This window comes from Syngnathus acus, chromosome 3, assembly GCF_901709675.1.
Source record: "Syngnathus acus chromosome 3, fSynAcu1.2, whole genome shotgun sequence".
Taxonomy (NCBI): Eukaryota; Metazoa; Chordata; class Actinopteri; order Syngnathiformes; family Syngnathidae; genus Syngnathus; species Syngnathus acus.
In genome coordinates, this window is record NC_051089.1 from 6,501,012 (window position 1) to 6,528,823 (window position 27,812).

General features: G+C 41.0%; 1 protein-coding gene across 1 annotated transcript; it reads right to left on the reverse strand.

Annotated features, from left to right (window-relative positions):
• LOC119120656 (transmembrane protein 266-like) lies at positions 1–27,745 on the reverse strand. The gene is made up of 11 exons (XM_037247733.1): positions 27,151–27,745; positions 26,259–26,380; positions 19,930–20,121; positions 12,220–12,374; positions 11,705–11,778; positions 10,258–10,314; positions 9,877–10,015; positions 8,339–8,454; positions 7,277–7,472; positions 1,022–1,084; positions 1–880 (listed from the first exon to the last, which is right to left on the reverse strand). The coding sequence occupies exons 2-11, from the start codon at positions 26,270–26,272 to the stop codon at positions 408–410; spliced, it is 1,479 nt and encodes a 492-aa protein (XP_037103628.1). The 5' UTR covers positions 26,273–26,380; positions 27,151–27,745; the 3' UTR covers positions 1–407.
• Positions 27,746–27,812: the final 67 nt, after the last annotated feature.

The following is a 27,812-nucleotide window of genomic DNA, read 5'->3' on the forward strand; positions in this document are numbered from 1 at the left end:
CACAAAGTAAAAAAACAAGCACGTGGGCAATGGACATGTCATATAACCACTGCTCCTCAGTAAGCTTGCAGTCATTTGTAAAATGAAGCGATGGCACTTTTGAATGGGTCAAAGCCCGACTGACCACGATTCAAGAGACCAAGTGTGAGTACACCCTGAGTTGTTAACTTCTTTAGACAGCAAATTAAGGCTGAATCACCCAAGTCTTATTTTTCCTTACTGGTTTCAAGACATAATTTGAAGATCCACTTTGACGTGGGGGGTTGTTGTATTTGTTGTGCTATATGTGGGCAGCTAGCCTCCTCCTCATATCCATCATGGAGGACCAGGGAATGTTGGAGATCTTGGTCCTCAGTGAAGACAGAACAACTCTCACGAGGTCTTCATCAAGCGCAGATGTAAATGTGCTATGTGTCCGACATGTGTCCCAGAGGCGTGTCGGCCGGACCGAGAAGACGGTACTTCTCCTCCAACGAGGGCTCGGCGGCGCCGCCCTGTAGGTGGATGAGCGGCTTGGTTTGCAGCAGGACGCAACCTCGGCCCCGCCTCTCCTGGTGGTTCCTGCGGTTGAACACCTTTATTCTGTTGTCCAGCTCCGGGCTAGCCTTCTCGGAGCCTGTGGGACTGGGGAGCTTAAGGTTGACCGGATCCACCGTAAGTCCTTTCTGAGCGAGGCGGGAGTCCTCAGAAAGAGACGAGAGGAGCTCCTGGACCACTGTGCTCTGGTCCTGTCCCGAGAAAGGAGGGGGGCGGCAGGGGTGGGAGCTGTAGTTCAGGTTTAGGTCGTGAGCGGGGTTGGGCTGGATGTGATTGGTGGGGCGGTGGATGTCGATGGAGGCTGTGGTGACCACGCCGGTTCCTAAGCCACACGTCTTGCCATCTTTAGAAAAGAAAAAAAAAAGTCTCGTTGAAGTCATGTCCAGCATTTTTCAAAAATGGCACACGATGATCATGATGTTTTTCTTCTGCTTCTTAATTTATTTATTTTTGTTTTGCATAAGGTCAGTGTCGAGAAACCTACCGCTGCTTGCTTCGCTGTAATATTGGCTGATGTAGTTGTTCATGTCATCACGGACAACTGGATCTGAGTAGGTAAACAAGACAGAATTATAATTCACAAAAATTAATAAGACAACATAAATTTGAATGATCCATCATTAGCTTAGCTGGACTGCAATAACTGTTGACATTGCACTATTGAAATGAGTGTCATGAAGTAAACAGGCACAGACTTAATTGGATTTTACACCCTTGCGGGTACTGATCCATTTCAGTATAAACACTACCAACGAGTTCAAATGGAAACTATCTGTGGTGTTTACAAGGAAATATTGACAAAAATGGCTTGTGCCTCAGGCCACAGGTGCTTAAAAGGCTCACGCTCTGCCGAGTAGTGCACCAGGAAATAGACCGGACCCGTTTAGGCTGGCCTCGGCTTGACAAAAGCACGGAGGCTCTTTGTTGGGGGGCCGATGTGCGCGGTTGAATGGCGGTGATCTTGTGCTCGCTTGATTGCTCTTGAGCTCACTGTCTGCTGGCTGAGTGCGAAGCGCGAGTAGCTTGAGTGCAAGCCCCTGTCCCGCGGGACACGCTGCTGCTGCTGCTGCTGCTGCTGCAGACTCTGATGGGTAATCTCATTTATTTTTCATTCTAAAATATTAATCCCTGGGCCACCCCCGGAGAAGAGGCATTGCACTCACTAAAACAAGACGGAGACAATCGCTGCACAATTAATAACACATGAGTGATGGAGGTGAGGCTGGGAGGGGGGGGATTAGCTGTCCGGCATACATAAAAAGGCTCTCGGCTCTTTTTTTTTTTTTGTGAGTCAGCCCTGTTATCAAGCTGTCACTTGTGTGTGGAAGAGGAGAGGTGACATGCTGGGTCCTTTTAGTGCAGCCGTACACTCTACTGTACACCTGATGTAGTGGTGGCCAAGTTATTACAATCAATCTGGATATAATCACGAATTAAAATGATTTTTCTCTGATTAGGTTGATTTTTAGACCAAAAATAGACGTCTAAAATAGGTTGATTTTTAGACCTAAAATAGGTTGATTTTTAGACCAAACATAGACGTCTAAAATACGTTGATTCTTAGACCAAAATAGACGTCTAAAATAGGTTGATTTTTAAACCTAAAATAGGTTGATTTTTAGACCAAAAATAGACGTCTAAAATAGGTTGATTTTTAAACCTAAAATAGGTTGATTTATAGACCAAAAATAGACGTCTAAAATAGGTTGATTTATAGACCAAAAATAGACGTCTAAAATAGGTTGATTTTTAAACCTAAAATAGGTTGATTTATAGACCAAAAATAGACGTCTAAAATAGGTTGATTTTTAAACCTAAAATAGGTTGATTTTTAGACCAAAAATAGACGTCTAAAATAGGTTGATTTTTAAACTTAAAATAGGTTGATTTATAGACCAAAAATAGACGTCTAAAATAGGTTGATTTTTAGACCAAAAATAGACGTCTAAAATAGGTTGATTTTTAAACCTAAAATAGGTTGATTTATAGACCAAAAATAGACGTCTAAAATAGGTTGATTTTTAAACCTAAAATAGGTTGATTTTTAGACCAAAAATAGACGTCTAAAATAGGTTGATTTTTAAACCTAAAATAGGTTGATTTTTAGACCAGAAATAGACGTCTAAAATAGGTTGATTTTTTAAACCTAAAATAGGTAGATTTTTAGACCAAAAATAGACGTCTAAAATAGGTTGATTTTTAGACCAAAAATAGTCGTCTAAAATAGGTTGATTTTTAAACCTAAAATAGGTTGATTTTTAGACCAAAAATAGTCGTCTAAAATAGGTTGATTTTTAAACTTAAAATAGGTTGATTTATAGACCAAAAATAGACGTCTAAAATAGGTTGATTTTTAGACCAAAAATAGACGTCTAAAATAGGTTGATTTTTAAACCTAAAATAGGTTGATTTATAGACCAAAAATAGACGTCTAAAATAGGTTGATTTTTAAACTTAAAATAGGTTGATTTTTAGACCAAAAATAGACGTCTAAAATAGGTTGATTTTTAAACTTAAAATAGGTTGATTTATAGACCAAAAATAGACGTCTAAAATAGGTTGATTTTTAGACCAAAAATAGACGTCTAAAATAGGTTGATTTTTAAACCTAAAATAGGTTGATTTTTAGACCAAAAATAGACGTCTAAAATAGGTTGATTTATAGACCAAAAAGAGACGTCTAAAATAGGTTGATTTTTAAACCTAAAATAGGTTGATTTTTAGACCAAAAATAGACGTCTAAAATAGGTTGATTTATAGACCAAAAATAGATGTCTAAAAAAGGTTGATTTTTAAACCTAAAATAGGTTGATTTTTAGACCACAAATAGACGTCTAAAATAGGTTGATTTTTAAACCTAAAATAGGTTGATTTTTAGACCAAAAATAGACGTCTAAAATAGGTTGATTTTTAAACTTAAAATAGGTTGATTTATAGACCAGAAATAGACGTCTAAAATAGGTTGATTTTTAGACCAAAAATAGACGTCTAAAATAGGTTGATTTTTAAACCTAAAATAGGTTGATTTTTAGACCAGAAATAGACGTCTAAAATAGGTTGATTTTTTAAACCTAAAATAGGTAGATTTTTAGACCAAAAATAGACGTCTAAAATAGGTTGATTTTTAGACCAAAAATAGTCGTCTAAAATAGGTTGATTTTTAAACCTAAAATAGGTTGATTTTTAGACCAAAAATAGTCGTCTAAAATAGGTTGATTTTTAAACCTAAAATAGGTTGATTTATAGACCAAAAATAGACGTCTAAAATAGGTTGATTTTTAAACCTAAAATAGGTTGATTTATAGACCAAAAATAGACGTCTAAAATAGGTTGATTTTTAAACCTAAAATAGGTTGATTTTTAGACCAAAAATAGACGTCTAAAATAGGTTGATTTATAAACCAAAAATAGACGTCTAAAAAAGGTTGATTTTTAGACCTAAAATAGGTTGATTTTTAGACCAAAAATAGACGTCTAAAATAGGTTGATTTTTAGACCTAAAATAGGTTGATTTTTAGACCAAAAATAGACGTCTAAAATAGGTTGCTTTTTAGACCAAAAAATGACATCGGGAACTATCGGGGGTCGGCTGGCGTAGAGTCAGCTTTGCCACTGTATCAAATAGGTGTTTCGGATTGTTTTTATTGAGATTAATAACTTGCGAGTTTTTGCTAAGATAAGCGCATCTTCATATTTCAGGAGGCTATCCTGCCATGCCTGATGGAAAACCTCAAGTTTGGTTAGACGCCATCAGCGCTCATGCTTTCTACATATGCTTAAGCGTACGCGTTTCATCTGTGAACCACGGAGTAGGCAATCTACAGCGAGTTTTCAGACGTAACGGCGCCACAGAGTCAATGGCATTTAACAATGTCGCATTGAATTCATTTGTAAGATTATCAATAGAGCCGGTGTATGCGGGAAATATAGCGGTTGCCGGCGACAGTAACTCAGATAGCGCAGTTGCAGTCATGGAGTTAAAATTACGGCTCCTATAATTCCGATTGCTCTCTTGTCTTTGACAAGGAACTAGAATTTCAAATTTTATTAAGTAATGATCAGACAAAACAGTAGTGTATGGCAGTACTGCTATATTTGAGGTTGCAAGTCCTCGGGATAATACCAGATCTATGGTATTTCCATTCTTATGCGTTGCTGCCTGTACGGCTTGCGTAAAACCAAACGTATCAGTTAAAGTCTGAAACGCCGAAGTAAGTGGCTCTGACGGTAAATTCATGTGGATGTTGAAATCGCCGAGTAGAAAGTGTGTTTATGTGTACTGTAGCACTATTCAAACTGTCACGCCCTAGTCTACACGAGGAGCTATGTGCATGCTGGAAGTCTAGCCTAGCGCTAGTTAACTTTAGCTTAACAGACTCCAAACCCATCCTGACAGGTGGTCTAATCACCTGTGCCCCGGCCTGCTCTCAAGTGACCTGTCATGTGTGGCTCAAACAGTAATCTATATTCCTAGAAAGAGTGAAGGCGCCTTCACGGTTAGGGTGAAGGCCGTCCTTCCTCAGCAGGTCGGGGCGGCCCCAGAAGGAGGGCCAGTTATCTATAAAATACAGTCCCTGCTTTTTACAGAACCCAGCCATCCATCGATTAAGGGAGACTAATCTACTAAACCTCTCATCAGTGCCTCTCCCAGGCAGGGGGCCAGAGACAAATACTCGATGCCGACTCATCTTTCTGGCGAGATCACAAGTCCTCGCTATGTTTCTCTTTGTGATCTCCGATTGCCTCATCCTAACATCATTGGAGCCGACGTGTATCACTATGTCCGAGTAGCTAGTGTTGTTGGAACTACGCTGTTGACTAGACCTATTGCGAGTCAGCTCCCTAAGATTAGCTTCTATGTCGGGTGCTCTGCCCCCAGGAATACACATTACCGTGGCTGGATTTTTAAGCGTAATATTTCGGGTAATATAGGTGACTATGACCAAAGTGCGAGGGCCAGTAGACCGAGATGACTTTGGACGGCTATGCGTCTTACCTGGCACATCGCGATTAGCAAGCCGCTTGGGGCTAATGCTAACTGGGCTAGCGGGCTGACTACAGTCCGCGTCCGTATCCGCCACATCTACTGTTATCGCGCAATTCGGCTCTAACTGGCGGACACGTCCCTCTAGCAGGGACAACCTCTCTAAGAGAAGGGTGCAGTTGGTGCACGAAGCCGTACAAACCTCTTGATTCCTTGATTCTATTAGCATGCTCTATAGCAGGGGTGTCAAATTCATTTTTGTCACGGGCCGCATCGTAGTTTCATTCTGAGGGCCATTATGACCGTCAACAAATTGATGAATAAATAAGTTTGAAACCAGAGACTAGTAAAAACGGTTCAAATATTTTTAAAACATCAATGGTAACAAAAATTGCTAGCAATATCTGTATTTTTTAAAAGTGAAGACAATTTGTAACTTTAGGATTGACACATAAAGTTGATGCACAATTTGTCTTCGGGGGGCACATAAAATGATGTGGCGGGCCGAATCCAGCCCCCAGGCCTTGGGTTTGACACATATAGGGTTTAAGTACTGTCACTGTGACTCAAAGCTGTTCTTCACACATGAAAGAGTTATTCTACCTGCTGAGGCAGATTTTTTTTCTGTACTGGTGCCTAAAAAAGTAGCTTTTGGGGTGTTGCAGTGTAAAGATAAGATTGTAAAAGCAGCAGAGCAGTAAGTGCTCAATGACCTGCTTCGAGGAGCAGATGTCGTGCTTGAGTGACAGCCGATGTTGTCACCGTGTGACACCATTTAGTACTTCGAAGGCGGCATAAGACTCCACCTCAGGGGACACTTGGACTTTCTGGGGCATGGTGCCATGGTTCAGTTTGAGAAGGGAGATGGCAAACTGACTTGATTGAAGGTGACTTGACCTGCACCTGCTGGCCTGTGAGTGCTCCTCCCAGTGACCACGTCGGCGTGGAAAGGCCCACTTTGTATCCCGCAGCCAGATTTACCACCACGACGACCCCATGGGTCAATATTGTGGTTCGCGATTGAGGTTTGCAGGTGAATGAGAACAGATGTTGACAGGAGCCCACTGCCCTCTTAACAAGGCCCAATGCACAGAGCACTCGGTCGCCCAAATAGCCCAAGTTGACCAGGTGGCTGACGCACGACGGGCGCTGAGAGTGACACAGTGTCAGAAAACATGCTTGTTTTCTCCAGCGTTCAGCACATCCTAAAAGCTTTTTTGCATTGATCTGGTGTGCCTGCGGTCAGATGGCTGTGCTGTGCAAGGATGGAGGGAGGGAGCTACGAGGCCGCTCCAGGGCCATGCGTGGCCTTGCACCATTTAGGGATTGTTTGTTGCACATAATTATGCACATACATGATGTTGCACCTCTCTGCTGGTTTGTCATGCTGCCTTCTCAAGCAAACGCTCCACCTGGCCTGATTACATTCACTGGGCTAATTTAAAACCTTCTATTTGGCCTGAATAGAAAAATTCAATTGCAATGAACTCAACATCAGACTCTGAAGTCTTTTGTTGATGTTTTGTTAAAAAAAAAAAAAAATTCAGTATGTCACATCGAGGGGTCATCGCCGTAAGAGTCACCACTTACTGTCCACTAGGGGGCATATTTTCTCTGGTTTCTCTGGTTAACACACTTTGTAATATGTCTGTTTTTTTGTATGAACTTCCAAATTGTCACAAATAAACTACAGTAGGATTCCACTTCTGTTCCCACAATATTCACTTGCACTGTACTCCGAGAGTTTAAGTGTACCTGCAGCGTTGTGCAGCTCTCTGGGATTCCTGTGAGCGCCCTCGTCGTCAGACTCCCCAGGAGTCAAGCCCTCCACAACCTGGAAACTCCTGCCCTGCTTTGCCCACACGCGATGCATCTGCATAGCAGCCTCGCGCTCCGCCGCCAGGTCCAGGTCCTGCTGGGCCAGGTGAGCTCGCAGCTGCCTGATCTCAAACTGTACCACAAGGATGGAGCGGTGGGATTGCAAATGAGGACGGATGAAGATGAAGACAGGGTGGGGAGGTGGAAGAAAGAATTCATACAGTGGAGGAAAGTCAGGGATCTGTATCAGTATAGCCAATTTGTTTAATTTAGTTAATTTGGTTGACAAAAAAAGTATAGTTTTCAATTTTCACTGATTGTGTACGTTTTTCTTTTTTTTTTTTTTGCATAGTATGTGCGTGGGATAGCGACATTGGAGTGGCATTTGGAAGAGAATGACACTGATGGAGTTTTGCTGCCCCCTTGTGGCAACAGATTGACCAACACCTCCCAAAATAAAACATACATCTATTTGTCTAATATTTAAGTTTACAAAAATTATTTTCTACTCAGTGCCAATTAATTTAAACTCCTTGTACAAAAAAAAAAAAGTCTGGGGTGTGACGAAACCACAAAATCATTTTGTTAATTTTGATAATTTCACATTTCAATTGATTTAACTTGAACAGTTTGGCCTTTGGATCATTTTTACATGTTAAATGAAAATTTTAACTTATTTTTTATTCTTCAGTAAATCTCTCCAAAGGAAATTCCACATACTGGGAAATGAATTAATATTGTATGCCTAGTTTCCATCTCAAACCGAGCCGTAATATATCAAATTGAATTGTAATCCCACTGAAAAAAATCATTCCACTTTAAGAAAATATCGCCCTTTAATTATGTCGCACTGTGGATCAAGATATGTATCAAATCGTCTTTTATCTGGAATAGGTGCACCCCCAACATGTACATTATGCAGTGCACAATTTATTAATGCAACTCTGCAACTCACTCATGTGTTTGGTGTATGTTAGGATGAAATGAAAAGGTGCTCACAGCCTGTTCCTGGCAGATTTGCGTGAGACGCTCCAGTTGCTCCTCTCGCACTGCTTTCGTCTTCTCGCACTGTTGGATTTCCAGTTCCATCTCGACTTTGACTTGGAGCACGTAAGCTGAGGCCAAAAAGCAAATGGCTTCATTACATTGAACACTTTATGGGAAGCTGTTTAAAATACTGTAGTAAGGCCTATATTTGATTGGAATATACTTTAGCAGGAATTATAAATGTGTCTTAAATAAAACTCAAGATACCAAACTGAGCTTCAACGCTGCACATTGAGCAAATTATTTCATTTTTTCAACACCCCTCCAGCTACACCACTAGATGGCAGCAAAGTGCTTGTGTGGCAATGAAGGGCATTCACATTTATTGAAAATTTGAAATAATTTTCACTATTCACCTTAAAGTCATGCCAGTGTGACAAGACTTAAGAGTTGTGTATTATTTTCATTTTATAATTCTTTTACTTTTTTCATTCATTAAAAATATTAATTATAATGGAAAACCGATGTTTTATGAGGTTAACTAAAATATATATTTCAAGAAAATTTCCAAATAAATTTTCACGACATCTGCTGCATTTAACACAGAAGGAAGGTGGACATGAATAGCCACACTTAAATTCACAAAGCAATTGAGTTACTGTTGAGACACAATTTCCAATGAACCAGACTGTCCTTTTAAAACACAAGCCGTCACCAATTCTTGCTTTTGTCACAAACATAACGTGATCCAAACTCACACAACAAGCTAAGTGACAAATATACGGGCTGAGAGCCCAATTCACACACGGCCACTCGGTGAAGACGTCCTCTCTCATTCAGCTTGACACAAGCATCAAGTTAATTGTGAGAGGGACTCAATCTTGTTGTAAATGTGCACCTCTCACTTTCTGGCGTGTCCCTGTCCAGCCTAACAAAGAGGCTCAATCACTCACTTGTATTAAAGAAAGCAGGTGGAAGTGCACTGAGAGATCAACACCTCAACTGCATGAAGAAGAAGGAAATCAAATAAGATCGTCATGGGAATTAGAGCCTAACACGACGATGAGCAAATATGATGTCATGGTGACGATACCCATATCCTCCATTGTTTTTTTTTTTGGGGGACAGTGATGAAGTGCAACTTTATAATGGTTTTGAGGACTATTAGTAAAAAGCACCTCTCATCACCGATGAGCAAAGTGGAAAGAGAGTTGCTGTGCGGTCTGTTTGCATGCAGCAGGGGGACCACGGTGAGGGTGACCTCGACACGGATATCGAACCGGAGCGCATTAGCATAGAGGAGAACAACCACTATATTCATTACGGTCCCTGTGAATGTGCTTATCCAGACCCTACAATCGATCCAGGCCTGAGTAGACGAGTGACAGCAAATTACTCTTGGGGATGATCAATAGCTATATTGCTCTGAATAGTAAATAATTTGTATAATGATGGAGAGAACGAGGTCAGGAGGGACCAGGTGCTCACGGCAACCCGTTAACTCGGTCCATATGATTTAAGAAACGGCGTGGACATTGTCTTTGACTCACCGTCGATGATCCTCTTCACCCTCCAGATGCGCAGGGTGATGATGAGGCTGATGGCGTCCCAGGGGCTGCTGGGCCCGTTGGCCACCGTGGAGGCCACCATGGGGGCCAGGGACAACACGATGACGGCTCCGTCAAACACCTGATGATGAGAACGCTATGCTAATAAAATGCTAGTGAGGTTTAATAACCTAAAGCAGGTTATTGGGCTGTTAACATTGGGGGGGGGGGGGGGGGGGAATACTAACCATAGTCTCAAGTTCTTACTGTTCCTACAAAGTTGGACGCAAACTAAGACTAGGAAATACTAAATGTGGTCTTGTCCCAATACCTTTGTCCATATAGTGCACACTGTATGATTCGGTAGAAGGTGAAGAATCGTACCTCGACTTTGTTTTCGATGTAGTCCCAGATCCCGAGCACAACAATTCTGAAGACAGTCTAGAGACAAATTAAGACATTAAGTTATGTGATCAACCGCATTAAGGTCCATCTTGCACTTTGTGGTCACTTTAGCGACGCGCCTTTCGGCAGCACCATTGATTCACCCGCCAATTAGCATGAGAGGTCACGCACAAGTGGTCCGCCAAATCCATCATGCGTTGGTGCCATTTGGATATTTGATTTGGAGCCAACGAAGCGAAACGCTTTAGAACTTCAACAATGTTCTGACTGGTAGACAATACCAAAGTCATTAAACACCCTTTAAACGTCCTCCCATTGACTCTTCACATATGACGTCATTGGCGAGGATGGATCATATTGCTTGAAACCCCCCCCCCCCCATGCTCATTAAATTCCACTTCAATTATTGCTCCTGCTGGCTAGATGATAATTAACGTTTGGTTTAGGGCATTAAGGCCGGCGCCGGCAGTGTAATTGTTTTGCACTGGAGTCAGGCCTGCGGGTCAAACGCTTCCCTCTTCATTTAGTATTGCACAAATATAAAGTTTTGTCTCTTAAATGTTTTAAATTACAATTGCACTTCAAAAATCAATCGTTTACTCACCATAAAGCCGTTAAGTGGCTATTCTGAAGCCAAACTATCAATACTAATATGGACAATAATGGAAGGAAGACATTAAATGGAAAAAGTGAACAACCGTAAACATAATCAAACAACAGCGTCTACAGCTATGACATAAGAGGTCTTTGTTTTACAACATAGCCACTTAACCAGATTTTTTTTTTTATTATTATAAATATCAGTACACACTCTCCCATACTGCATCTCTGTCACTATGCTAACGCAATAGTAAAAGTCATAATTACAGTAAATATTTTCAGTATCAAATAATAAAATCATCAGCCACATAGCATACATTGCCTTCATCTTATTTCAATGTTTTTGGAAAACAAGAAAAAAACACGCAAAAGCAAAAAAGATCCAATAAAACGTAGCAATGTGTGTTCTAAAAAAATGTTTTTTTAAAACTTATTGAAATATGACCAATTATAATATGTGGCGGATGAAATGAAAAACAGGGGGAAAAAAGAAACAAATAGAAATAGACGTTGGTTAAAGCGCTCATTAGCATCTAAACCAGACGTACTGAGATTTTGTTTTAAATGCTGCTTAATAATGAGTAACGCAGAAAAAACAATCTAATAACAATACTTAATGCAATTAGGAATAAAAATGATCATGTTTAATTAGTTGTTGATTACCATACGATAAGTAGTGGATTCTTTCCAACTAATTTGCTGTCTAAAGTAGGATAACATCAAGATCAGCTACCGACTCATCACTGCAGAATTATCTGGCTAACTAAGAAGTAGATGTGATTAAAAGGCAGAGTCTCAGCGGAATAATGGCACTAAATCACATTACCTCTGAAAAGAAAAGTGACAGGATGATGAGACTGATCCAGTGGATGATGCTGGCAAACTGGAAAGCATTGGTAACTGCAGACACAAATAAATGCAGCCTTGAAATAAAGTACACTTCTAAAGCACCAAGTCGTCTTTCAACTAGCGAGGACACTGTGTCCATCACGGGGCCATCATTTACTCCAGTGTCAAATTGTCTACAGCGCTAATCTTTTCGGTTCATTCCCTGAAGACTGTGCTATCATTAAAGCTGAACGCTGGCCACCAATCAATGGAGATGCACGCTCGCCTCCTGCCATTGACAAGATGCCTGCTTCGTTATCCTGTCTCGGCATTGCTGTTCATCATCAATTGGCAACATGCACAGCCAGCGCATGTTTGATTGGGACCACTAAAAAACAGTGAGGATGCACTACTGGATTTGACTTCAATTTGTTTCCCCTTCTCAGTTACTCAATGTGGTCATTACAAAACAATTATCAAAAAGTATGTGTTGAAATAAAAGGATGGACTCACATTGAAGGAGTTTGGTGTCGATGAGTAGCTCCAAGGAGAGGAAGAGCACCACCAGGATAACGCAAGCTACCAGGACACAATTGAAACCAGCACTGAGCAGACAGACTTGCCATAGGGCCACTCGACGGCCACAGCAAGGCTTTAGCCAGTTGGACCTGCAACACAACACAACAAAACTGTGGTTGTCTATTTCTAGATGAGGACATATTTGCGACATGAAGGTCAATTTACATAGACGGATGGAAATGGAAAATAATTTGGGAGTAAAGTAGAAACAACCAGTTAAAATTGAATTTTTAAAAAGAGTGACACCAGAATATAAAGAGAGTGCTTAGCAATAAATCTGGAGTTCCCATTGTGGCCAACAGAGGGCGGTAGTTTGAAGAGATGCGCTCTAAATTGAGCTAAGGTGAGGATGTTAAGACTTGAGATAAGAGAGGGCATTGACGGAGAAAGGGACAGTGGAGCTTTGTGAACTGCTGATTTGAGCATTAGCTGCATCTAAGGCTGGAATTTTAATGAACTTCCAATTCATCAGGGCATGAAGAGGACCACTGTAGCAGAGCTTGATTGGGGGTAGCGGCATGCAGCAAAATCAGCATCTTGACTGTCAAGTGAGAGAAGTAAAATAAGATGGAAAATAGTCTCAAATATTTTTTAAATAGATGGAATTGGAGTTGCAACTGTTAATTGACAACTAATTTTTTTATCAAAATAATCAATAATTAGTTTTGCTATACTTGATGAATGGTGAAGATACTTTAATTACTGACTGAACAAGTGTTTGAATGTTAATCATTTTATGTTTGTGCATTTGGTTTTACTTTGAAATAATATCCTGATATAATAACATAATATAGGAATGATAATTCATTAATTTAAAAATCAGATTCATCTATTAATCAACAAAATACTCAATAAAAAATTAATTATTAAAATAAGGGTTAGTTGCAGCCCGCATATGGAATGTCATCTGTCGTCTGGCAATTGACATGTTAGCCTTAAATAGTCTAACATGACCATTTTTTTCCATCATTTCAAGTCAAACTGAGAAGCCTGAGGTAGGAGCACTGAGAAGGAACAAAGCCTCTCAGCAGTTCTCCAGCTGGAGCGGAAAGTTGGCACCGCTCTCAATTTTTTGCCTCCTCGCCATTTGCTGGCACAAAAGAGGTGGCCGACATTGGTGAAGTGTTTGGCCCCTTCATCATTTGACGTCTCCATTGCTTGGCACACAGCTCACAAGGCTCATTTGAACTGAAATGGACGAGTTGTGTCTGTGTTTGGAATTGCATCGCTTATTTGAGGGGTTAACGCAACAACATAAACTAAAAGTGACCACAATTTGCATTATAGCTCTCTAATTATTTTTTTGGGCTCAGCGGCACAAAAAAAGGGAAGCCTGTTTGGGGAGAAGTCATCTAAATCCACGCTCTTCATGACACTCGAGGGATTTGCACTTCTCAGCCTGCAATAATAACCTTCATCAAATAATTTACAGCCACCACCAGCTGTCTCTTTCATCTAAACCACTTCCAGCATCAACTTAATATTTGATACGCTTAAGAATAAATTCTCCAAATGGCCTCAAACCATTTGTAGAACCACATTCAAGAAACTTTTAAACACTTCCCTGCAAATTACTATCGTCAGGGTTTAATGTTGCTTTAACAAATGATTTAAAAAAACATTTTCTGCAATTTACTACTGTGGTGAAACAGAGCCATAATAACAGCTACAAGGCCAAGAATCCGAATTTGCACAGTACAAGTACATATCACAAATAATGTCAAAACGTCACATCAGATTTGAGCATATATCAGTAAAGCTCCATTCAATCAGCAAAGCATTAAGTTATGTGATTTAAGTAGATTCGCATTCCGAGCACAGAAGTTCAAGCACTGTGTCACCGTTTTAAACTTCTTTAAAATGTCATTCAAAAAAAAAAAAAGAAAAAAAGTCTTCCTGTAGTCAGACAAATTGTGTTCACTGTTCAACCTTAGATGTTCTATTGTATTTGAGTAAAAAAATAAATAAATACGATGAGCCATGTTCCTTTGCTAGCAGCAGCCTTTGTGCATTGATGCCAGGATCAGATTTATCATCAGAGGATATTAAAATGAGTACACATGGCAATAAACCTTTGAGTCATGATTTCCAATGATAACACCGGCCATCTTGTTACAGGCTAAATGCGACATATCACACACTCAGGCACAGATTAAAAAAAGCTTGCAATGAGACCAGGAAAGGAGGCGGAAGTAGCACTGATAAGACAGCCATGAGTGTATTGTGAGTTCTTGTGTGGCGCCAAAAGTGGCCCGACCCGATCCGGTCCAGACGGGGCGTCGCAGAAGCTGCTTTCAACACATGGGGGATATTAATGAGTCTTACTCAAGCAACAGAACAAATGTTGTACTTCTGACCCATTAGGCTCTGACAGTCTGACACAACCACCTGGCCCGAGTCATAGTAGACAAGTTCAACCTCTGCAGCTCAATGCATTTTAGAGAAAGTATTTTATTTATTTATTTATTTTATTTATATCTATTTATATCAATTTATTTATCTATTTATTTATATGAGCTCTTAAATGAACCATTTTCATAACTGGGCGCTGTTAGAAATTGGCGTAAACCAATCAAAGAGGCTCCGCCCCTCTCCTTAAAATTCAGTACACGTGAGGTATGCAATCTAAAAGCTTGAAGCAGTCGGAACTTTAAAGGAACTGCGATAATCTCCACTTGCAGATGATGTGAAGTTGGCCGTCATGTGACCGTGTGGGACATTTCTTTTCTTTTCAGGCTAAATCAAATATGGAAATATCTTTCTCATTTGAATTCCTGCTTCCGAAGCATGTGTTGATACAGCCGTCAGCACCCGAGATGGAGTGGGGCTCGACGGGAGGGAGATTAAATCAGGGAGGGTAATCGATAACGGTGTGTCGATTGAGACATTGAATGCTGGGAGACCCACAAGCGTCAGATGATCAGCTCTGGTAAATAATAGTGTGTCTTGCTAAATACTACAAACGTTTTCGACTGGTATATTCTTTTGTCTTGGATAATAGACCCAAAATAAATATAGATTTGCTCAGGTGTACCTAATATTGTGACCAAAGAGCTCCAGACGGCATGCATTTAAACACCAAATGAAACTTTTAACTCTTTTGCCACTGGCCTTGCCCGCAGCAGAGGAATTAAGGAGTCTGGGAGATAACATGAAGCAGTCGCTCCCTGGTCACTGCCTCTGACAACTTCTCATACTGGCTAATTAAAGTGGGCCAAATTACTCGACTTGTACTTCTCTCTCACTTCTGACAAAGCATTTAAAAGTAGGAGTGATGATGAGTTCCTTTGACCTTCACATGGCACTCTTTCAGAAAGACTTAAATTGACATTATAGTAAGCAACTAAACAGTAAAAAAAAAAACAGGCAGCAGTCACCCTCCGCCTCCTAAAACCAACAGTTATTTCCAAAATTGGATTTTTTGACCTTCGCCCGAAATCTACTGGTGACGGGCAAAGATGAACTTTCCTCTTTTATACCCTTGCTCACGTCACGTTTCGAAGAACCATCTGGACCCCTTTGCACATTTAGAACGGCCGCATCAGCGGCATATGCTACTATTTTAGTTTCTGGCAGGCGTGAACTTCTCCAACAGGATGGAAGGTGACATCATGCCACAGCTCACGTATGCGCTAATCAAGCCAAAAAACAACATACCGGCTCACACAAAGAAAAAAAATACATTAGTGTGGCCCAAAATATATATATTTGAAGCTTACAGATGGTTTGAAAAATGATTCTCCCAACTCAGAAGATGAACAGGACAAGAGACTGGAGGCGGGATTCAGGAAGTATGACCATCATCATCTTTATGATTGCTCCACTTGTCACTCACCACTCCATCAGTCAACCGTTAAAAAGGTCGAATGAATGAGCCTCCTCGATAGCTCCATCAGCTCCCACAAAAAGCAAGGAACCCAAACTTGAAATAATGAAGAAATAAGGAGAGCCAACAAATAAAAGAATCATGACCACTGTGGGGGAAGAGTGGGAATCCATAAAAGTGCTGAACACAAGCCCACGCCACCTTGATCCTCCCAGCATTTTTCCAGACAGGAAGATGGATGGACCCAAGTCTATTAATAAGTACACTTTACTCAACAGGGCGCCAAAACTGCTAACACTGCAAACGGCCCCTGATACGAGTTGCAACTATCACCTCCCACAGTGGTGCCCACTCATCTCCCGATTGGAGCGACAATGCAGTTAAGCGAACCCTCCGAGCGCAACTTGGAGGCTCTCCGGAGCCTGACGACAAATGGTCGCAACGCAGCAGGTGCTCCTGGAAGCTTCGACTTGATTATGGGAAGGAAGAGAAGAACAGCTAAAATCTGTCAAAAATAGATTTTTTTTTTTTAAATTGGGAAAAGGGAGGCTATCTAAATATACGGGGCATCAACGAAGCAATGCTATTGTTCCTAATGAGCTGTGACAGCGCAGGATAAATTGGAATATGAAGTGAAGCATGATTACAGAGGATTAGATAACAAGCACCACACAGCCCCGATTTTTCGCTCGCGCTCGGTTTATAAATACATTTGCTGGCGTTCCGTCGGCGCATGCACACTTTGGCGGCGGTGGCGTACAGTGTGAGGAGAGAGCGGTAAGGTCAGCTCCACCTTCACAATGCTACCGGCTGTGATATGCAAAAAGCCGCTGACGGGAGGTGCTTCATCACGCCGTGGCAGCCTCTCGTTGTGATTAATCCCCTCCGCTTGCTTCCCGCCATAAAACGCCGGCAGCTTTACGTTAGATGCAAATTGTGATGGCACCTTTTTTTGGGGTGGGGGGGCTCGTGTGGCACTTGTATGGCACCAAGGGTCTTTTCTGTGCTCTCTGTTAATGGTTGCACAATGTAGATCTGCAGACTAATAACTGAAACAACACTAATGGAATGAATAAGTGAATAAATATGTGGAACATTTGGCAGGATTGAATACTTTAAAAGTCAAAGTGAAGGGAACTAAATGGGAAGAAATGTTGACTATTTGTTTTCGTTATTTTTGTTTGCATCTGACTTTCTCGTGTACGATAGATTGAGACAGAGCTTTCCAAAAACAAATTAGAGCAGTAGAACTAAAAAATCTGCCGTAAGCAGTGTGTGTAAATCCAGCCCGAATCATCTGTTTACTACCTGTAGTTCTATCGCCATTATATCCATTAAGGTCATGCCTGACTGGGCCATTTATCAGCTGAATTGGATCGATGTCAGATTGCTTTCTCCCCGAAACCAAAAAGCATCGACTTTTTGATCTGGACCAAATCAAGCTATTCAATAGTGGTGTCAAATCAATCATATAAACTGCGGACCACAGGGAGCGAGTCTGAAGAAGGGAGCAGACCCAACCCCATCAAGATAAAACTGTCAGTTCCATATTTGTCTTTGTTTGTCTGGATCTTTGGTTACAAGCTGTTTACTCATTTGTAGGGATTGACTTCGACTTTGATTTTAAGAACTTCCCCGAAAGATCCAGACGTTCTTTTTAGCTTTAGCGTGTCTAGCTTTGGCTTTAGCATATCTAGTCCATATCTACAGATGACTAAAAACATACAAAAAAATTAATTGGCCTTCTTGATCTGTTTTGACAGTATGCAAAAGGTTGAAATGCGTGCTACTACAAGCTAAAGTGATACATAAACCTTGACCCATTGCTAAAAAGTAAATAAAGTTTGCCTATGTTTCCACTTCCCTAAATAAGTTTTGCTGACATTTGCACACATTCTAGAGTAAGTGGAAATGGGCAATCCACTTTCTCAGATGGGGTCAGTGGAGCCGCTAACATTCCATCTCTATACGTTTTCATTTTTACGGCTGTGGATTGCTTCGCCACCGCCGGCCGGAGTCTCGGCTCGGTTCAAAAACACTTCATCATCCTGTACTGCCATAAAGGAAAAAAAAAGATTTCATCTGCCCCATTTCCCTTAAAGGGAACTCAGCAAATGGTCTTTCTCTTATGGTAGATGCACTCTTGCTACTCAACCTCTATTCATGACACACTATCATGGTCCAAAATGTTTGACCGCTTGGTGGTGGGAATATGCTGAGTTGACAATTTATGACATGGTGGTTGGTGCACAAAATACTGTAATTTTGAAAGCGTACAAATATCATTTGTATGCCCAATCATAATTTTGCTTAAAATCGGTATTTCCCGATTATTAGGAAGTTCTAAAATTCAGAAGCTCCTCCATCACCAGCACGAACCAGCAATAATGAACTTTGGCGTAAACAGTGATGATTGTTATTTAGCGAAGCCTGCTACTGCGGGCTAACTTTAAAGGCGTATTGATTGTGTAATTAGCAGACGGAGGCCTTGTGATACTCAAATCGAAAAAATGAACTAGAATTGTGTCAACGACGTCCTCATGGTGAGTGAGATCTACTCATTTCACATGATTGCAAATTGGATGCACGATTATGGTGACCGATTTCATACACCCGTGCCAAATAATTAGGTTGTGTAAATTGAATTATTGGTAACACAGCCCACGACTGAGCCCGGCTTTAAAGTGATGCTTGTCTCCAAAACATTGCCTTGCAGGTGCTTTACTGGTGGAGCTACAATAGGAAATGCTGCATGCATAATTCAACACTGTAGACACAGTCGTGTTTCCCACTAGCCTTCCCCGGGACACAAAAAAAACTGTAGTACTCACCGAGACAAGAAGCAAAGCGCAATAACAAAATGTACAATGTTTATCGGTGCAAATACAAATACGTGCCAGAGTGAGGTACAAGTATCAGTGCTGCCAACTGCGCCGCTGTGAAACGGTCGGTTTAGTGACCTAAACGATAGAGTTGGACCAGGCTCGTACATTACAGCATGGGTCCATTGGCTCCCTCGCATCCGCTTACGGTGTTGATAAGTGTCCTGATGAGAGCGTATGTTACGCTGGGATGGAGTCACAGGTGCACGACACAATGGAAAGACTGGAGCGTGGAAAGCAATGTGACCTTTCCATATGTCACACATACAGAAGATAAACATTGGAATCAAAAAAATCTCTTTACCTAGCCAAACATTGTACCTGTTTTAGACAATTTCCCTGCAGCCTTTGTTATGTTAGTAACTTAGTACAGTAACTAAATTGCAGTAATATAAATCTTTATACACTATATTAAGCTTTTCATGCATTGGAGTTTAATTTATATCCCAGAATGGGAATAATTACGTTGTATAACTACGGGCGTGTTATTTTCATATCGGCTGAAGCCAAAATAGAGAAAATCTTGTAGAAATATGTTGACATCTGTGATGTAACGTGTAAGCTTGCTAATGGTAATGCAACAAAAATAAATATCTGTGATCTCACAGCAAACACTGACATTATTTGCTGGATGGCAATTTCTAAGAAGCACATTGCATGAAATGTAACTCGCATTTACCGTAATAGAGAACAAGAATGACGATGAAAAGGAACAGGTTTGTAGTCAGCGTGATTAGTACGTTTGATTAACCTTTTTTATGATGATCACATATTTCTCATTATGCAATAATCTGTTGCAGTCTGTCAGTGCAGATGTCGAAATACTTCCAAATAAAATACCCGCTTGGGAGGGGTGGGGGGGGGGGTTGGTTGGGTGCTGGGGGACGGTCTGTTTGTGATGTGTCATCAGTGCAAACTCATCAACACCTTACTCACCCTTCCCGGGCTTCATCTTCATCGGCATTGGAAAGGAGCTGCGAGCCAGCCATCGAGAGGTCCAGCGCCGCGAGCGGAAGGTCTCGGTAGCCGAAACTCACCAGCTGGACCGGAGGAGCCAAGCATTGGTTCTCATCGTCCACCTGCTGGGAGATGACCTCCAAGTCTGACAGAGCTGCAGTCCCCACGTCCCTAGTCGACCACCAAGACAAGACGGAAGACGTTATGATTACGCTCGCTCGTTGACTGACATTAAGTGTTTGATAAAGAGTAAGAAATGGATCAGTAGAAAACGAAACGGACATTTATTTGTGCTCTTTAATGCAGCGGCCGATGCGTAAAAATAGTGAAAGATGGCAAGCAAGACAATGTGAGCGGTGACATAGAAAGGCAGCCCAGATGAAAAAGGAGTTTAATTATTCAGTCGGGCAACACATTCTTATTCACAGCGTTGCCCTCGGGGTACCAGCGCTGGGTCACCGAGGGTCACGCACAAACACCCACTCGGCATCGTGAAAGAGACTGAGCGCTCACGCGGTTTAGCAACAATAGAGAAGTTGCCGGTCCGACGTTTGCTCGGAGGGAGCGTAATAACTGGGGCGTGTCTTGCTTGAAGTGCAACGCTCGCATACATTTGTGACCACTGTTTAATGCATTTTCAAGCAGCACAAAGCAGCAAGAGAGGACGAGAAGAGGTTATCGCTTTGAAAATCTGATAGATATATGTATAAAATTAAATATAATAATTACATAAAATAAAAATAAATAAATTATATATATATATATATATATATATATATATATATATATAATAGTTTGTTGTATTATTGCAATAATGATCTATGATTTGAGTAACCAGCTAAACCACAGGTGTCAAACTCAAGGCCCGGGGGCCAGATACGGCCCGCCACATCATTTTATGTGGCCCGCGAAGACAAATTGTGCATCAAATTCGTGTCATTACTAGAATTGCAAATTGTTTTCACTTTTAATAATATCTTTTTTTTTCTAAATATGTGACCAGTTTTTACTCGTCTGATTTGAAACGAGTTATTTTTCAGTTTGTTTTGTCGCTGTATATATAATATGAGGTGCTCATCCATTTACTTGGGTTTACAGTCATAATGGCCCTCCGAAAGAAGCTGGCCCGTGAAAAAGATGAGTTTGACACCCCTGAGCTAAACCATCGCTAGCGCTAATGTCATTGCTAACCTTACTCTTCAAAATGGGGTGCAGTGACTGACTAAAAATGTGCTTAAGTGGTGAATAAATGCTTTCAAGACTTGTAGCACATATTTTTATTCATTAGATTTTGATAAAGAATTTGAGTAAATGTCACAAAGAAATTGGCGGGGAAAAAGCAACGGTCAGGAAGGAGACACGCTAAAGGGAACAAGGATCTCTTGTGAGACAGATCCAAATGAAAGGAAGACTGAGGGCAGCATCAAAACAGGCCATTGCAACAAAGTACTTCAATGCCCAGAGAGAAGGCACAGCAACAAGTTAACATTATTTTTTTGTTATTTCTACATTTCACATTGGCAAATCCCCTTGACAACACACCCTGATCCATCTTAGTGTCTCAAAATGATAGCTTAACACCACGGTCGGCAAACAGCACAGCCGAGACCCAGTTGGGCCGCCTCGATTGAGCACGGAGGTGGAAACAAACGGCGGCCGCAGACTGACTCTCCGCGTGTTTGTGTGCGATTGTTGTATTTTTAGACCAGAGCAGATGCTGGTGTATCGAGTCTGATGTGATGTCATTGCCTCTTCCTTTGTCAGCTGAGTAGATCCCCACTCGCCTTCAAACGTCAAAGGAAGTCAGGCACGGGTGGGGGTGGGGCGGGGGGGGGCATGTCAGGGGTTATGCAACAAGCTCAGGGGGACAACAAACAAAAAGAGGAGAGCTCTGAGCAGTAAAAGAGGGGAAATGGCGCTGAGAGAGACAGGGAGGATTGCATGTGAAAAGTGGAGGTAATAAATGAATGGGAGGGAGGTGTAGATTGGAAAGGGGAAGATGGATGGCAGAGGAGAGGGAAGGATGAGGGCAATGAAATGAGATGATGAGGAACCATAAAGATGGAGCCGCCACATTCTGTTCAAGTCAGCCTTTTTCACATTTATTTCAGAATTCAAAATAGCTCGGCCATTTCACACGTGTCTGCAAGTAGTGGCTGGAGGCACGCAGTTGTTTTTACGTGCCGTCCATTAGGGGCGTGCGTCTCGGCACAAAAAGACGATATGATTCGAGGATTTTAAAACGTAACGATTCAATTTGGTTTGATTTTTTTTACAATTTGGACTGATGTGGTGCAGCCGTCCGTGGCTTTTGCCATTTTTATGAATATGCAAGCTTTGACATGTTTGTAACTATTGAGGTTGTTTCATGTACATGTTGTAAAAGCTTACATGTTGTTGCAATTTAAAAACATGACAAAAGCCCTAATTTCAAAGTTAACTCAATTTAAAGAACCAACAAATTGTCATCAGCGTCAAAGCACTTTTTGTTTCCTAATGGCTCAACATATGACACACCCAGCATTAATTGGGACATGGTGTCAGTATAATTAACTTAGATTTTGTCCATTGTCAATCGCACATGCCCTCATAATAGTAGTTGTGCGACTTTGTTTCAAATCCATTTGCTCTTCTCAAGTCCCGCTTTAGACAGAAGGCTTCGAATTGTGATGAGAGAGCGCCGAGTGACCTGAAACATTCACAAGAGAAGCACGCAACGTGACTGACTGACAGATGGACAGACAGCGTACCTTTAGGAGAGGAGAGACAGGTACACACATGAAGGATGGAAAGGTACACACACACACACTCGTTCACTTACTCACACAGTTTATTAAAGCATATAGTGCTAACGCTGAAAGGCTTTTGGCTTAATCGGCGCAATCGTAACTCTTCAAGGGCGTCAACGTAGTCTTTGACGGAAAGTGCACAGTTGTAGAGGAACTGTTTAACATCTTGTTTGATCATTTTGCTTCAAACATTAATTGGGAGTATATTTATACATGCTAGGCAATTTCAAATGACACAGAAATGTAATATTTATTTATTTATTTATTTACTTACTTATGACGACAGGGAAGGTCTTTCCTGAAAATGATTAGACGTTGAATAATTTGGAATTTTAAGTTAAAAAATGGCGCAAAAGTGAAAAAATAATGCCGAACCAGATGAGAAGAAAACAAAGAGACAAAGTGGCTGATATGGGTACTGTATTATATTTTCAGTAGGTTCTTTTCCCCCCTCTTAGTTAATGAAAAGAGCATTGGATGTTATTGCAGTCTTATCTCAAGAGCTCCTGCCTTCATCCCAATTTGATGGGATTATTTCCCGCAGCGAGAAGGCCTCACATTTCTTTGAAGATACACAAAAACAAATTCACCCAAGGCCAGGATGCTATTGCTCATACGGCAAATGCAATATGTATTGTGCAATTCGACAAAATTGATATTGAAGGGGAACAAAGGAGCTTGTGCAGACCACAACTTTTTTATTGTCTGTTCAGCAATTTGTGTGTGTAAGCGATGCCGCCTACATGTGTGTCTACGCAACAACAAGCCTGTGCATACAAATAAATGAGAAAATTCATGAGAGAAAAGGCTCCCTCCCTGCACATTTTTACATAAGCACAACAAATGACACACTGATCGGATTAGTTTTGACCAAGATATTACTTTGAAGTTACAGCGGGGAGTCAGTACACACCTGCCACCACATAAAGTACTTCCGATTAACCCCAAATAAAGTTTCGGCAGGCTTCAGTTCAGAATAGCAGTCGGTTCCAACCTTCGGGGGGAAAAAAAAGCCTGCTAGAACTCCTGAACTTTATTTGGGGTTAATCAGAGGCACTTTAAATTGCTGAAAGTTTTGTTTTTTGTTTTTTTTAATCATATGTGGATTTTCACAAAATTAAATTTTGTGGCAGCCTATGTATGTGTTACTGGGGATTTTTTTTTAGTGATAAAATAATTGATGCAATAATTAAAAAGATATTTATTGCTTTGAAGAATTGCTGCATTGAAGTAATAACTACCTGAGGAAAAAGTCAGTATTATTTAAACATTTTAATATAAAAGTCTACAAAAACTCTGTTATTCAGACAAAAAAAATCATAAAAAATCAAATACTTAATTTGTGTTGGACAGCAACTACAAATCATTGTTTTTGATGTATTTTCTTGTGCGATCGAGTTTGTATGTGCCCTTAATCAACTTTTTATTGGATTAATGTAATATTAATGACTGAGACGAGAGAAATAATGAAAGGGACAATATAAAATCGTTAACTTCCGTGTGCAAAGCTTGCCACAAACACATCTTATTGCTGGGGTTTGCGCTCTAACGCACACACACACACGCGCACACACACACATCATGACCTTTCTTAGACCCCCTGACGCTCTTGTACAAAAAGCAGCTTGGTAATTGCAAATATACTCTGAACAACATTAGCACATGTACACACTAACGAGCCATGGAACATACACACACACACACACACAGGCACGCACACAGAAAGAAGTGATATTCAGGGGAGTGAAATCTCCCCGAGGGAGGCAGATAAAATTAAATAGCGGACTGTAATATTGAGCGCCAGGTAGGAAAGGTCATTACGAGACAAAAGTTGCTCTGGGGATTTCAGTGGCCAAAACAGAAGGTCATGTAAGTGACTGCGAGGCAGAGCCACTGAAGAATATTCTTCATCCAGCAAGTGTGAGTGTCTCGCTCATGATAACGGTCATCCTTTTTGAAAATGAGGAAAGCCTTGCATATTTTCCAGATATATTATTTGGTTTGGGGTCATAGCTGACCTGAAGCCAATGCGAGCTGACAGGATTCAAACCGGGGAACCTTTCAACTGTGAGTCAGATATGCTAATCACTAGGCCACTGTGCTGCTGATATCAGCAATGATTAGGTTAAATAAAAAATAAAAAAGTGGAGGAAAAAAATAAAAAAAAAAGGTATCCAGCTACTTTATCATCAGTTCAAAACGGCTTTAGTGACCTCCATGCACTTATAGAAGTTTAAACTTTTATTAGACACTGTTCATGAATCATAACCCCAACACCACCCGGACTTTCAGTAATATAAAACGAAGATCTACTACCCGATGAAAATCACGATGATAAAGACGCCGTAAAGTGGGCTAGCTGAACGAGGCACATCAGGTAGATGGCAGTAAACGGTAGAATGACTTAAAAGATGCCTTCCAGAATGTCAATAAAATTGAATTAGATTGGATTCGGATTAGCAAACGTGATGTGCTAAAAATAGATTTATGAGTATGTATGAGTATTTATGATTTTAAACACTTCATAAACCAAACTCGTATTCGGGGAAAATTAAAGGGGCACCACTTCAGGAAAACTCCTTAATACTGCACTAGAATTCAACTCCAAATATATTTTTGTCAAGCAATTCAGCAACTAGAATAAAGTTGACTGCCCCCATAAAATAACTGAATATTATCATTTATGTATTTTCCCCCCTTCTTTTTAATCTTCATTCTCTCACGTTCCTCTTTCATCACAGCTTGCCCACCTCGCAAACACCCACTCACTCCACTTGCAAAGATACTCAGAATAGACCATTTGATTGGCTCAAGTCCCATCACAAAGCACACAGTTTGTTTGTGTATTTCCTGTATGCTTGCATTTAATGTAAATGATTACATTTGGTCAAAATATTGTACTGGGCCTCTATCAAAAGGTGACTAGAGTGAGGAATTCTGTATTGATGCTCCCTGGACTAGTTGCCTGATATCAGACGGGATAGGCCCAGTTCACCTGTGACCCAAAAGAGGACAAGCGGTGTTGCAAATGGAGGGAACCTGACTCATGCGAAAAAAAATTGCAAGAAAAAAAACCTAGCACTAAGCAACCTACACTGATTTTTAACAACATGGCTTTGTGGTCGGGGTTAAGGGAAAAGGAGTGACATTTCTGCAGAATCATACATGCACTAATATGGATTTTCACATTTGAAAGTGAAGATGAGGCAAAAGACGGCAGGTCTGCGGAACCTCCGGGACTTTATTGACAACCAAATTATGGTTGAAGTGGAAGAAAAAGCCAAAGCAGCAGAAAACACAACAAGCTCACCTTGCCTGTCTTAGCATTTGTGTCACTATTGTGAAGCACTTCTCATGTACTTTGTATTATTAACACAAGAAGAAGAGATACAATTAACTGATGGATTAAGATGCCTATGCTCCATCGTTAGTGAGGGCAAAATTCCGTATGAAGCAGAACACAGCCACATATTGAACAATGTTGTCGTTCTTTGCACGTGTGTGTATATATAAACTCACCCAGCATTAGCCATGTCGTCTGGTGAGAGGGAGGAGAGATGTGTAATTCTTATTGCCACTTTCCACTCGTCCGTCCTTCTCTTGTAATTCACCGCCTATATGCTGCTGCTTTCATGGTGAACCTATTGGGCAGAATACATTGAGAGTGATGAGTGACAGACACAAAAAAAAGTATTTGTACAGGGGAAGTTGACGTGGCAGTGGGAAGCAACAAACACATAGCGATGGATGAGATGAGCCTTAGGCTACACTGCCAACATTCAACGTGTTGTAGTGGTTTAGCTTCACCTACATGATCTAATGAGATCCAATGCAGCAGTAAGTGCATCACACTTGTAAATATAATCAAGTCAGTCATTTCACAATGTGGATGAATTTGTTGAGTTTTTGTGTGTTTAAAAAAAAAAAAAATAGGACTGAAGGTATTTTTGTACAAATGTGGTTGTAGTGGTATACAACTGCAAGCTATTTTCCCTTTATTTGATTACATTAAAAAAAATGTACATATTAATCGAATAAACATTTACAAAATGTAAAATTGTAGTTTTTTATTATATAGTTTTGGTGCGTTATAAATGAGGGTTATTAAGAGAAAAACTACAATATTAAAACGGCAGTATTGTTAAATTAATTCCTCTCTGACAAGAGCAATTTAAAACGTTTGTTTTTTAGGATACGCTGAGGCGTGCTACTTAAGTTTCTGGTTGGGAACAAAGTAACAAGTAACATTTTCAACGACGCCAACATTTTGTGTCAAAACTTTTGACGACTCTTCATCACTTCCCGCTTGAGTGTGCGAGCGCGTTCAGGTGGGAAAAGTATTTTGTGAGCTGCCAAAAAAAAACCTAATGAAAATGGAATTTATGGAAGGAAAAAGAGCTACTTCGCCTACCTGAGTGGGACTCACATGGCCGAAGAGTAAAAGCTCCCCCCGAGTAAACCTCAAGCGCGACACGCTTCGTGGCCCGGCATCGTAGTAGCAGCTGCTGCACTCCGGTTCGGTACCACCGCCACCATCAAAACCGGAGCCATGAGCTGACGCCGCCGATCGGCGGAGGGCTTCCCCGGCGAGCTCAGCGGGAGTCCCGCAGAGGAGGAGGAGGGAGCGAGTACGAGGAGCTGTCCGAGTCCTGAAGCGGGTATCCAGCTTCCTTCCACGGTAGCAATGTGGACGAATTCTCAGCTCAACGGCGTAAGAAAGCAATTCGCCGATGATTCGGGTGACATTTGCATCGCTCCAGTCACGACGTGTAAAAAAAAAAAATGGATGAGGGCTCGCCAAGCATGCAATGAGCTTCCCTCACGATCGTCAATTGTGGAGAGCCACGAATGTTTTTATTAGCTTTACGCCCGCTAGGTCCGTTGTCGAGAGCGTTTTTATGGTTTCCAAAAATAAAGATACTATGGGAGTGAAGGGGTTGTCTTCGCGGCAATTGGCTTAAGCGTTTGTCACTCATCGGGATTAGCCAGCCGATGGTTAGCGCGCACATCAATCAATGGATGCTGACCATGTTAGACGCTCGTTGCACAGCGTGGGAGCTGAAAAACACACAA